This window comes from Chrysemys picta, chromosome 19 (genome assembly GCF_011386835.1).
Source record: "Chrysemys picta bellii isolate R12L10 chromosome 19, ASM1138683v2, whole genome shotgun sequence".
NCBI lineage: Eukaryota > Metazoa > Chordata > Testudines > Emydidae > Chrysemys > Chrysemys picta.
Window position 1 is genome coordinate 10,993,062 of NC_088809.1, and position 14,168 is coordinate 11,007,229.

Sequence of the window (14,168 nt, forward strand, 5' to 3'; positions counted from 1 at the left end):
CCCAGAACTCCCAACCCATCTAAACCCCTCTGCTCCCTGTCCCCTGACTGCTCCGATCCCTCTCCGCACTCCTGCCCCCTGACAGCCCCCCCCAGAACTCCCAACCCATCTAAACCCCTCTGCTCCCTGTCCCCTGACTGCTCCGATCCCTCTCCGCACTCCTGCCCCCTGACAGCCCCCCCCAGAACTCCCAACCCATCTAAACCCCTCTGCTCCCTGTCCCCTGACTGCTCCGATCCCTCTCTCCACTCCTGCCCCCTGACAGCTCCCCCCCAGAACTCCCAGCCCCCTACCCCCCCCCCGCTCCTTGTCCCCTAACTGCCCCCTCCTAAGACCCCCCCCAACTGCCCCCCAGGACCCTACCCCCTACCTGTACCCTGACTGCCCAAAACTTTCTCCACTCCCCCCAAAAAGCCCCCCCCGTTTCTTGACCTCCACCTCCAGAACCTTCCTGCCCCCTAACCTCCTTACCCTGCTGCTCAGAACAGAGTGTTGGGCTCTGTGCGAGCCGGACACGTGGCTGAGCTCCCCAGCACAACAAAACCCGGTCTGGCCCTGCACAACAAAACCCGGTCTGGCCCTGCACAGTGTTGCCGGACTGGGCTGCAAGGCAGCTGCTGGCTCAGAATGCAGGGCGGATCCGGCTCCTCTACAGCTGCTCCTGAGTCCAGCCCGGGACTTCCCTGCAGCCCTCCCAGCCACTCTCTGCTAATCCCGGACATTGTGAGTGCTTTACAAATTCTCCCCGGACGCTATTTTTAGCACACAAAAGGAGGACATGTCCGGGGAAATCCGGACGTATGGTAACCCTATTACAGCCCCAGAGGCAAATCTTGCCCCCTTGTGCATGGCTATGGAGGACTAAGAATGACATGGAGGGGAACTAAATGGAAGGGTACAGGATTTCTGGTGACTGGGTTGGGGACCATGCCTCTAGACTGCTACAGAGCCGAGCAGAATGGGATTTAGGGATGGGATGAGATGGTCTGCAGGAGCCAGAGGCCTGGGTGATCTACTTTTCGCAAAGTAAAGGTGTAACACCAACTGCAAGGGTTAATGTGACCTTTGGGCTGCAAAAACCACCCTTGTACTGCTGATGCCAGTGCTTTGTGGATTGTAAGGTCTTTGGGTCAAGGTCTTTTTATTACATGCATGAACAGCACCTAGTACTATGGGGCATTTACGCATTATTGTAAAATAATTAATGAACGTGTTCTGGGGTGGATTCCTTCCCAATCATCCCCACAAGCCCTCTTGTGCCACCCCAGGCTGGGGTGGAGTGGTAGGATTTGATCGCTAACGAATTAACATATCTGTTATGATTTTGAGCCATCTTCTTCTTGAGTGGCTATTTTCAGGCTGGGTGGAAAGAAACGTGACTTTAGCTAGTTTAGGAACCAAATTTGAACTATATCTATTTTGCGGTTCTGAATGTTCAGATATTTTCTCACTTCTGGTATCTTGCTAGGAAATGTAGTGTTGTGTAAGGTTCTCATGGTATTTCCAGAAGCAAGAAGAAAAACGAATTGTTCTTGTGAAAATTCTACACAAAATTCTACAGTTAGAATAGGCTACAGATGCCATAAGGGTTCAGACATTTCAGCACTTACCTGATCTGAATCTGGTCTATGAATTTTTGGAGGTTCACCTACTGCTAATACAGTAAGTAAGGCTGTGGTTTTATATATATTAGGAACAGAGGAATTTTCATACTTGATCAGACCCAAGGTTCCTTTGTCCAAAATCCTACGTCTGACAATGGCCAAAATAAGCCACTTCAGAGAAATACAAGATACCCTATACTGGAAGATCATGGAATTATGGAAGACTATCCGTAGAAGGAATTTCTTCCTAAATCAGGTCCTAACCCAAGCATTAACTAACAGGAATTATGGGAGTTTATATCCCTTCATATATCTTAACTAATGTCATGATGGATGTTCTCATTAGCCACATAAATGTTTATTGCTTTTTTCAATCCCACTAAGATCCTGCCTTCAATGATATCTTGTGGCAGTGAGTTTCACAGGTTAGTTATGGTTTGTGTACACTGGCATTTACTCTTTTAGATTGCATTGTCTTTCATTGTCATTGAATGTCCCTTTGTTTTTGTATTATGAGAAATAAGAGCACCCCATTTACCTGCTCTATACCATTCATTGTTTTATGACTCTATTATGTTTTCTCTCTATCCTGAACAATCCCAGTCCTGTTATTTCTATCTTCATTAGGAAGCATCTCCATCTCTTTAATCATTTTCATTGCCCATCTCAACCTCCCTTCAGTTTCTACTGTAAGTTTTTTGAGATGGTGTGATTAGAACAGATCCTGATATTGTAGGTGTGGGTGTACTCCAAGTACATAATCACATATTTTCAACATTAGCCTCTATCCCATTAATTATACACCCTAACAGTCTGTTTTCCTTTTCTGACTGCCATGGGAATTGTAGCATTCCTAAACAGGAATCCCAAATCTATTCAACCAATCTGTGTTGTCAATTAATCTGGGGCTAATCGGCATCTAAAAGTCCCCTGTCATATGAGAACAGATATATAGGGGTAAAAGGCTCTTCTCCTACTAAGGAATGCCTTTTTCATATTGATTTCAGTAGTTTAAAGTGAACATTTATACACACAAGACAAATTTCCGATTAGCAGGTCTCACCATGTCTTTCTTATTTCTTATTTTTTAATGTAATTGTCAAAAGTGATGTTTTTCTAGACTTTACTCTGGCAATACTGAATACACAGTTCATGGAAAAACCAAATGGCATTTTTATACGTCAGTGGCAATCCTTGCTAGTGGCACTCCTCTGTTTTCCCACTAACAGAAACACTTAATTTTTGTGAGTTGTACATTTGCAGTATTGCTCCAGTGGAGTATTTTTGCAATTTGCCTACAATGTACTTTTCTGACAACTGTATTAAGGGACACTGGATTTGGGGATAATTTACACACATCACACTGCCTGTGCTAAAATTCACTTCTGACATTTGAAACTTTTTAAACAAATGGAAAGGATTCATTCTTTATTCGGACTTATTAATAGTGGAAAGGAAGCTAAAACAGACAGTATGCGAGTCTCCCAATTTTCATTAACCGAACCCTATTCAGGAAGATAGGATTTGATGTTAAATTATTTTGCAGGGAATAATGACTTATTATTGTACCTCTTTTCACCCCTCTGCTCCTCTTCTGTGGAAAAGAGAGGCGCATAGCATTCATAGTGTTGTGCATGTCAACTAATGGCTGGACACAGCAGTGATGTCAACCCCAAACTTTCAAAAATTGTGTCATTCCTCCAAAACATATCACAAAATTAGCTTAAAAATCATGAGAGTAATGCATTTGGGGTCCATTTTATTTATTTTCTGGTTTCTAAGCCTTGAGAAAATCTTGGAAATGTGACAACAGCTGTGAGGGCTAGAAATTGGCTTTTTTTTTTTTTTAATGAAACCTGAGATTCTCCCGTAATCACCAGACTTGAGCTGAGGCTTTTGGGGAAATATAATATATTGAGAGGCTCACAATGAAATCGAGAGAGTTGGCAACAGTACACGAGAGTGGATGTAATCAATATAGTTGAGCTCTCCCTCACTACTCACCCCTCCCATGTATCCCCAGTCCACCCACCAAATCTGGTCTGTAGGTTAAATGTTTGTGAAACTCTTGGGAAGTCCATCTGCAGTAAATAAATAATAACAATAATAAATAGCTTCCCTCTTAACCAACTCAGTGGGAGCTGTGCTAAGCGTCTTTTAGACTGAAGTTGTTCTTCTGCATATGTTAGATGTCTTGTGTGTTCTTTGCATGCTCAATAAACAGGTGGCAAACATAAGGCTAATTCGTGGCTTTCCATGCTGATGGGTGGAAAGAGAGGGTGCTGGCAGTCCCTTTCCAACAGTGCCCTGACACAAGAGGCAATCATAATGGGGCTCTTTGTGCTCCGAGTGGAAGAGCAAGGCCTGCTAGCACTACCGGCGGCACTGCATAGCCCAAAGGGGTTGAGTCTGGGTGGGCGGGAGGTGGTGCTCTGGCCAGACCCTTCTCCCCAGGCATCCCCAAGGAGCAAACATGACACGTTTTGGAGGCAGGTGTAGCAGGTATCGCTGTGGAGTGAACCACCCTCAGTGCTCCTACACACATTGGACTTGGATCCGCTCTCACTGGTTTACATGGTTTACCTAAATATGGAGTGATTCCATTGAAGTAAGTGGAAATAGAGCAGCGTAAAATGGTTTTAAGCGAGAGCAGATCGAGGCACATTATACAGTGTTTGGGCACAATGCGTCCACCCGTTTTCACTCAGCTTCTACAGCTGTTTCTAGCCATCACCCTTTTCCACTGGTTCTCAGAGCCATCATTTAGCTCAGAGTGTGTTGCATTATTGCGATGCCACCGTTACACACCTGCAGGGAGGGAAAGGCTGAAAAAAAAAAAAAAAAAAAAGAGAGAGAGAGATGTACTCTGCCAGAAGGAGACTTTTCTGTGATCAGCTGACACAAAGAAATGCAGGTGTTTACAGTTCCTCTGCTAAGGGCAGAGGTAAGACGCTGTCAGCACTATCCCGTTAAATATGACTTCCCCTCAACCTATTACTAGTAATACCCTAACCTTTCAGAGTCATTGGTATTTAGCACTGATCTCTGCAAGTTTTGTCCCCCTTGACATCCATATAATGGATAAAGCTTCTGAGGTTGGGAATAGGTGTTTTTTTCCTTCTGCCCCATAAACAGAAGTGTGAATACTCATGTGTAGATAGATAGGGCATTGAATGGGGAAGTGGGAGACCTGGATTCTGCTCCTGGCTCTGCCATTGCCCTGTGGCCCTAGCAAATCATGTCACCCCAGATCAACAAAAAGTATGTAAGCACCTAATTACCACTTGGTATCTGGACCAGCCCACTTTGTGCCTCAGTTTTCCCATCTGTAAAATTGGTCCTTTGTAAAGCACTTTGAAATCTTTGAATGAAAAGTGGTAGAGAAGAACTACCTCTTGTAAACTAAGTATTGTGCTTGTCAGAGATGTGTGTTTTACTTCTTTTCCACCCGGCAATGCATTTTATTCAGATTCCTTGAACATATTCCGGGACCTTGGTTTTAACCATTTTTTCTAATGATTACTGGATCTCTTTCTGAGTATCAAACAAAACCTTGAAATAAAAAAAATGGGCAAAAGTATTGTGAATATAAAAAAAAATCTATATAGTCATGTCTCAGTGCTAAGAAAAAAATATCATAAAAACATTTGACTGTATGATTGCAATAACCATTGCCTTAATAAAGAGATCATAGTATTGAATGTTATAGCATATTAATAATTGCAGCTCTGAGAAGCTACGTTATGAATAGGCTTTGAAGGATTAGATTTATCGGTAAATGTTGGTAAACGTCAATTTTGATGTACACCCAAAAAAGATGAAAAATATTTCCATCAATAATAATAAAAATTTACAGATGGGTAAAATAAAAAAATGTGGGTTGAGATCTTAGAGTTTAAGGATATTTACTTGGTATAATTTGACATGTGCTGTTGACAATTTGTATTTTAACAGTTATAAAGCTTTAACTTTTTGAATCTCAACATCTATTGTCATTAAAAAATTATCTGACCCTCCCTTGTCTCGCCCCTCACAATTTCCTGCAACTGTGAACATTTAAATCAATAAAAATAGAAAAAAATGCTTAATATTAATTCTGCCAAGCCTTATTATGAATAGACTAAGACTTTAACGCCAGAAGGAACCATCATGATTATCTAATCTGACCTCCTACACATCACAGGCCATCACCTACTCCTGTAATGGGCCCATGACCTCTGGCTGAGTTACTGAAGTCCTCAAATCTTAATGTAAAGACTTCAGGTTTTCAGAGAATTCATCATTTACTCTAGTTCAAACAAGCCAATGACCCAGACCCCATGCTGCAGAGAAAGGTGAAAAAAAAACAACAACAGGGTCTCTGCCAATCTGACCTGAAGGAAAATTCCATCCCAACCCCAAATATGGTGATCAGTTAAACGCTGTGTGGAAGGGAAAGTCTCACCAGCCAGACACCAGGGAAAGAATTCTCTGTAATAACTTAATGTCCTCTCCATCTAGTGTCCCATTTCCAGCTGTTGGAGATATTTATTAATAGCTGTCACAGGTGGGCCCCCTCCCTTGGGAAAGCTGGTCCAGAATATCACTCCTCTCCCCGTCAGAAACCTTTGTCTAATTTCAAGCCTAAAACTTGTTGATGGCCAGTTTATATCTACTGTTGTTGTGCCAACATTGGTCCTGGGTCCTTAACTTAAATAACTCCTCTACCTCCCTGGTCTTTATCCCTTTGATGTATTTAGGATTGCATTAGCCTTATTCACAGCTGCATCACATTGGCAGCTTGTAGTCATCCTGTGATCGACCAGTACACCCAAGTCTCTCTCCTTCTGTCACTTCCAACAAATAACTCCCCAGCTTATAGCAACAATGGTTAGTCCCTAACTGCACTTTGCACAATTAAATTTCATACCATTTCTATTACTCCAGTTTTCTAGGTCATCTAAATCTTCCTGCATGATATTCCGGTCCACCTCTATATTGGCAATACCTCTCAACTTTGTGTCAGTCGCTGATTTTTTTGAAAATATACTCCCACTTTTTGTGCCCCCGTCACTATTGAAAATGTTAAATAAGATTGGTCCCAAGACTGATTCCTGAGGATCTCCACCAGTAAACTCCCTCCAGCCTGACAGTTCACCTTTCAGCCTGACTTGTTGTAGTCTCCCTTTTAACAAATGGAAGGGTGAGGTGTGCTATCTGTTCTGAAACTGGCCACAAGGGTGTGCCTTAGCTGATTCTTCTATCTGCAAAGCCTTTGTCTTGAATGCAATACATCTCAGAGTCGTAATTTTCCTGCAGAATTTTGAATAGTTAACGTATGCCCAGCTTCCTTTTAAATTATAGTCTATTTAGGGAACAAAAGAGATGTTGGAAATGGCTGAATGTTATGCACAAATAGAGAATCAAATGGTTCTTATGTGATTTTACAGTGTTACTTCAGCATAATTAGAAGAGTAGTAATCTGCAATATGTAATTATTATAAATAATCTTCTATTAATCTATCTCGGTATTTATATAATCCCATTATTGTCATTTCTGAGCACTCAATGTTGTTGATCATAGATGTTAAATAATTTAAATATTAAGGGTCAAATCTTCAGCTGGTCTCAATCAGCAATACTGAATGGAGCAATTCTGATTTGCACCCGTTGAGGATCTGGCCTTAAATAGTTCATAAAATATGGTGTGTCTTTTGGAACACATTGAATCTCTCAAAAGTTTGTCAGCTGAATTATGGATGTGAGCTGCAAAGTTCCACAGTTATTATTGGTGAGAAGATGAGAATTCTTGTGAAGTTTGACGTTTGAAGAAAATGGAGTGGCAGATATGAACACAGCAAAATCTTACCCCATGTTTCAGATGCTACTCAGCCACATGGGATTAAGAATTGGATACTTTGGTTTTAAATTAGGAGCTGTCTAAATCAGGTCATCAAAAACCTAGTCGGCCTGATCTGCAAAGTTAGAATGTATTGACCTTTTCTCCTAAACCCAATCTGCTATTTAGGAAAAATAGACAAAAAGGGGATTGGACAAAAAGAATGGATGGTCAAATGAACTGTAATATATTTTTGAATGAGAAAGGTTTACCTTTCATTGATTGGTGATTAAGAAGCCAAGAGATTACACAACTAAGCAAAAACAAAATGTTAAAGAGAATTAAGGAGAAATTTTACATGATCTAGGGTGACCAGACAGCAAATGTGAAAAATCGGGACAGGTGTAATTGGAGCCTATATAAGAAAAAGACCCAAAAATCGGAACTGTCCCTATAAAATCGGGACATCTGGTCACCCTAACATGATCATACATATTTTAGCAAGAGGCATACAGAAGTATCCTCAGATATTTAATCAGGAACTGCAAAGAGTGGAGGAATGCTATGAAAAGAATGGCCGATGAGTGGACAGCAAGTTTCCTTGTTCTGATGCTGGTTTTGAGGGTGCTCTGAATGCAAGTTAAACTAGAGCCATAATATTTTTTTTTCTGGAACGAACTGCATCTTTTCTCAGTGCTTTCATGGTTCCACAGAGGAGCGATTAACCGGGAACTCAGAGAACATATGGCAAGATGCCCATTTTTATTTGTTCCAGAAGGTTAAAGGTTACCTAGAGCATAAAAGAGCTTTTTCTTGCTTGGATAATCCTGTCACTGTGTAGATCAGCACAACTAACAGCCTGGCAAAGCCCCAAAATAGTCTAGAAATATTTGGAAAACTTTAAAAGAAAATATAAGATTCCATTAATTTAAATCTATACATATATACATACTCCCATCCACACCCACTCACACAAAAGGTACATAGAAACATACACTAGATTCAAATTAGTGGAAACTTTAGCTTCCTTTTAAGTTTGGCAAGGCGTGCGTGTGCGCACACACATACACACACACACAATATATATAAATCTATATATCTATATTGGAACTATCCTTCCAGCATAAATCCTCATTTTATTGTGATTCATGGAGATTAAGAATTATTCTCTTATCCTTTGAGAGCTGATGCCATTTCGTTTTTCTTCACCATACACCCACACTGTTGTTTTTTTCTGATCTAGATTTGTAGCTTAGCTACTGTACCACTGAAAAGAAAGTATCTTCCTCTAAAGATGTCTATATTGTGACTACCTGGTTCCAGTCAGTAACAAAGACCGGAGATGTCAGCTATTTACAAAAGGAAATAAAAGGATTTACTGTTCCAAACATCCTGAGTAGAATATTCTAATCATGCAGGTGTTTCTTGTACATTACAAATTAAAATAAAGAAAAATGTAAAATTAGAAATCTGCAACTCGATCCTTTTTAAATCAGTCATTCTACCAGGATTATTGTCTTTATATGTTTAGCTAAAATAAAAGAAGGGGGGAAAGAACCCAACATGGTAAGTGTTTGCTAATGGGATCAGAGCCAACTTTATTCTTCTTAATATTTCAGGTTTCCTCTCCTTCTGGAATCTGATGTTATGAAGTGCAACTGGCCACAGTCATGGAACTGTTCATAAGTTCACCTGAACCAGATCAGCTGCCCAGAAACCCCACGGTTCTATGGATATAAAGCATGATGCCATTGTAGTTGCTGTTGCTACTGAAAAAGACCATTTTTATGGGAGAGGACACATTAAAGTGATGGGATGAACTTATGGGAGGAACTAATACAATTTCAAACGGTGATTCAGGGGCCGTTCTGAAGGCGTGAAGTGCCCAGTTTCAGTAAGGGTATGGCCAAACCTTTTTTCAGACTACAGAAATTTCTTCGGCGGACCCAGTTTCTGCTCTTCTTTCTCACAGCAGCTTACTTAATGGCTGGCAGCCTTCTCCTATTACAGCGATCCCGCTTGGTTATCCAACAAGGCACACGTGGGACCTCGAATATTCAGGTCTCACCGGTTTCAGACATGGTGATAGGAGTTGGAATCCTAGATACCAGGACAATGCAAAACCCTCGTTTGAGTTCTAAGCTTCTGGTGGACATGGATGTGCTCCATGACCCAACATCAGATCAGAGGTACGGGCCACGGTGGCTAATGTCCCGGAACTCAGAACTGAGACAGTTAAGAAGAAGATGGTTTCACAGGTTCATTAATGAGCAACAACCCATGCAAGTAATGGGATCTAAGATGATGCAACATACAGGTGAAAACAAAGGTAAGGGCTTTTCCCAACTTCCATTTTCTGTCCCGTAGGACTTTGTTTCAGGCAAAGATTGATACCTTTCCTAAGCATGTGAGAGGTATTCTGACTGCTTACAGGAATGTATTTCTTTATTCGCTCTTGAGCCTTTACAAACTATTTTATACAAACTAAGTATATGTATGGTTTCAGAGGGGTAACCATGTAAGTCTGTATCAGTATCACCCTAACTCATGCTGAAAAATACATACGTGTGCTGCCCCACTGAATTCAATGGGGAAACAGGCACGACCAAAGCACGAGTTAACACAGCAGAATCAGGCCTTATATTTTCTATCTGTTTTGGTAAAAACACAGGCTAGTCTCCTTGGGCTTGACTGTACCTTTAAGGCCCAGCCTGGCATTCGGGTCAGTGCAGAGCTGCACCACCACAGCGAGGGTACTGGAAACCAGTCTGCCTCTCTAAGCTCCCGGGTGCATTGTGGGAGTGAGTGCAAACTGCTACTCCCCTTTAAGGAGTGCAGGATACTGTCCCTATGTGACTGTCTGGTTCCACAGGCTGGTGTGGCATTGGTTGGAGGGGAAATGGAGCCGTGTCTTACTGTGCTCTCTTCCCCACTTTCAGACACCGTGTGACCTTGAGGAAACCCTGCACTCCCTCTAGTGCCTGGAGCTGCTATTCTAGCCAGCCTTAAAGAAAGCTTCACGGTGGGGTGAAGGCTCTGTATTCCCTCCCCACACACTACACAGAAAGAATTTCATAATTGCGAGCCTCGTATTTTTAGAGCATCCCCAGCCAAATGCTCAGGATGCGTCCTGAAAATTCATAGTAAAAAGTAACAATGACTTTATATAGAATATCAGCAAGAGATCATAAAATATTCATCTTGAAGCTATGGTGTCTGACAGAAAGAGAGGAGAAGAAAACGAAGTGATTTAAACAAAGGGTCATACTTAGAACTCGGCAAAATTTTTTGGATGGAACTTGCTTTAGTTGAAAAATGCCGATTTGGGTGAACTGTAATATTTTGTGAATTCATGTTGAATTCACCAAATCATTTTGGCTGGTAAAAAAATCCCCAGACTCCTACAGTGTTTCATTTTGACATTCTCGAAAGAAAATCTTATGATTTTTTCAATTCGCAGTGACTTTTCATTTCAAATTGTACCTCAATTATTTTTTAAAAAGAAAGGTAAAAACAAAACAAACAAACAAAAACTAGACTACACCACAAAATGAAAATGAAATGTTTTCTCTTGGGAGGAAGTAAACATTGAGTTTGATTTGAAACAAGTTTTTTGTTTGTTCTGTGACTTTTTTTTGCTTCAGCCACCGAACTGAAAAAAAATCAATGATTCGCACGGCTCAGTGATTTGCACAGTCCTACTGAAGAGTCCTATTGGGGGAATAAGTGAGACTGAGGCTGGAGGCTGAGACAAGGGTGGATTATTAGAGAGAATAAGTTTCCCATATTACGGTCCACCACAGCAGAGATGGTCACCTGCCCAAAGTAGAATTGTCAAAAGTGCCATAGCAAGTTAGCACCTAACCCCCACTGGTTTCAAAGGGAGTTAGGTGCTAACTGGCTGAGGAACTTTTGACAATCCTATTAGTTGCCCATCTGCTTCTTTTGGTGCCTAAATATCTTTGAAAAGCTGACCTGAAGAATCTATTAGAGTATATGGAAAGACTCCCCCTGATTTCAGTGGGAGTTGACTGTAATATAGCCAAGGCCTCTACAAAAGAACAGGATAAGATGGATTCAGTCAGCCGCATTAAAGACAGTCAGCCTTAAACAGCTGTAGGGCAGGAGTAATATGATCAAACCATGCTGCTTCGTTCCGAACAAGCTGAAAGTGATAGGGAAGCCCTGCTCAAAAGCCCTACTATCAGGGAATTACAATAATCAGAAGGATTTGAGTGACTGGTGCCAGGATAAAAAAAAGAGCAAGCCATTATGTGTACCATTATATGTTGAGCTCACTGTAGTCAGCTGTAGCAAGTCCACTAGGACACTGTAAAAGTGCATGCAAGTTTTCAACACCCATGGACAGGGAGCAGAGTATTGCGCAAGTGTGTGGAAATAGTGGCAAAGGCTGCCACAACATTACACTGGTACAGATATGCCAGGTACTAATGACCCCATCTAAACTTCACTATCTCTAGGCTTAACTGGAAAAGGCTGGGGTCTTCTGGCATGTTCCCTGGCCAATAAAGACCTAGAGGAAAGGGACTCCGAATAACTAGACGCCACATTACCAACATCATCAACAATATGAAGAACATATAATCAAAAGAAATAATATCGTCTGAAATTCCCCACAAAAAGATGCCAACTGGCTGCACCCAACGTGGACATTTTTGGAAACTGAGACAAGAAGTTAGGATTAATGCTGCACAATAGATGGATCCAAGTATTGCAGGTGGAATTCTCAGGTTCACAGAGAATCAGATTCTAACAGCGCTCAGGGCTTTATGGAGTAAAACTTCACAATTAACTGGTTTGGGTGGCAAAGATCATAAGGGTTTATGCAATTTAAATACCATGGAGTCTAAGGGCATGTCTACACTTACCAGTAGATTGGCACTGCTGCTACCAATGCACCAAGTGTCAATTTAGCAGGTCTGGTGAAGACACGCTAAATTGATGGAAGAGCACTCTCCCATTGATTTGTGTACTCCACCTCCCCAAGAAGCATAGGGGAAGTTGATGGAAGACGCTCTCCCATCAACACAGTGCAGTGTAGCCATCACAGTAAGAGGATCTAACTACGTCAACTTCAGTTACGTTATTCAGGTAACTGAAGTTGCGTAAGTTAGATCGATTTACTGTGGTAGTGTAGAGCAGCCCTAAGTGAGATTCAGCAGACTGCACTGTGTCTGTAGACTGTGGGCTTCAGACTAACAGAAACTCCTAGACTAGCAAGAAACACAAAGCACAACCTATTCCTTACATATCTTGTGGTTGACTCAAACTGACCTGAGAATGTACCAAAACACTTAGGATTGAATCAATTTTTTTATCAACTAATAATTCTTCCCTAACATTGGTTCCCACATACTTTAATGTACTTCTGTCCAAAGGATGATTGTTTGTAAGAACCAACCGAGTCACCTGGGAGGTTAGAATTTAACAAGTTCAAAGGATCTCTTTTTTGATCGTAAAGACAGTACACACCCTGCTTTTGCTCACCCAATAGATGACTGGTGATTTAGCAAGGCAAGGGCGCATCCAGTACACGGGCTTGACAGGTTTGTTGTATCATGTGACGATATTTGAGGGGAGGGGAAGAGACCTTCATGAAACAGGTTCACATTATATTCACTTCATCCAGATTCTCTAGGATTTGTACTTTCATGCTGCACATTTTTACACCCCATATAGTTCTGATGGGTTTCAAGGTGCCCTCTGAAATAAACCTGGTTTGCTGGCTTTGATAAATGCCCACATGCCCCATGACTTCAAGTCTGGACAGTAGAAGAAACTATCATGATAGCTCTGATTCTCCTCTCACTCATGACAGCTGTACGCTGTTCTAGCTCTCTTGACTTCAATTTAGTTGTTGTTGATTAGCCCTGGTGCATGTGAAGAGAGGGTGAGACTGACTGGAGACCTAAGAAAGGGCGGCCTAGAGTGTAGGGTGCTAGCTTGGTAGTTGGGAGATATGGGTTTATTTCCCTGCTCCACCATAGACTTCCTGTGTGACCTTCAGGAAGCTATATAGTGCGTCAGATCCCCATTTTACAGATTGGGAAAACAGAGGGGTGCTGTGAGGATAAATACATTAAAGATTGTGAGGTGCTCAAATACTACGGGAACGGGGGCCATAGAAGTACAGAACATACATAAGTATCTAGGGTTTGCCACCTATGCTCACCAAGGATTTGACTTACTAGCTATTCAAATGCTATGCTTGAGCAGTTGTGGGGTGGACACATCAGCTAAATATATGAACAAGCCCACATGCTATCAGTATGAAGCCGAGAATGGAGGTGTATACAAATAAAACAGCCACTTTAAGGCGATGTGACATTTTATTGAAAGGAAATCACTGTGTGAAGTTGAAACTTCAGCAGGCATTATAATCACTAAGTATTTCACTACATCTTGGAAGGGATCCATAATAAAATAAAGAGTGAGTAAGTTTACTAGGAGAGGGGGGAAATAGCACACTCTATACATGGAAAGTTTAATTGATAGTAATTTCCAAAGGCTTGTTAACAATGCTGTTATTAACATTGTCACTTCATGTTCATTTGAATATTCAAATGATGCATATTCAAATGTGCATAATCCAGTGAGATGCAGCAATAAATAATCTCTTGGCTCCTTTTCCATTAGCAATTATAACATCAGCAAGGCACTAGATTAATGGCTGGTACTGGCATCGGCATTAACTAAGTTTATGGATATTTTCAACATTAATGTAT

The 14,168-nt window shown here is 41.4% G+C and overlaps 1 protein-coding gene across 8 annotated transcripts in view; it reads left to right on the plus strand.

The window, feature by feature from the left end:
* The window catches only part of WSCD1 (WSC domain containing 1), a 63,986-nt gene that overhangs the window by 9,342 nt on the left and 40,476 nt on the right, over positions 1–14,168 (plus strand). For 4 of the 8 annotated variants that reach the window (XR_010593966.1, XR_010593967.1, XM_065573519.1 and 1 more), the window contains exon 2: positions 9,042–9,751. Coding sequence is in view for 5 of the 8 variants with exons in the window: in XM_065573519.1 (XP_065429591.1) it covers positions 9,325–9,751 (427 nt within the window). In the remaining 3 variants the exon portion in view is untranslated. Of the gene's footprint in view, positions 1–1,988; positions 2,030–9,041; positions 9,752–14,168 lie in introns of those variants that run through there. The other 4 variants (XM_065573521.1, XM_065573520.1, XM_065573522.1 and 1 more) reach the window with 2 other exon arrangements.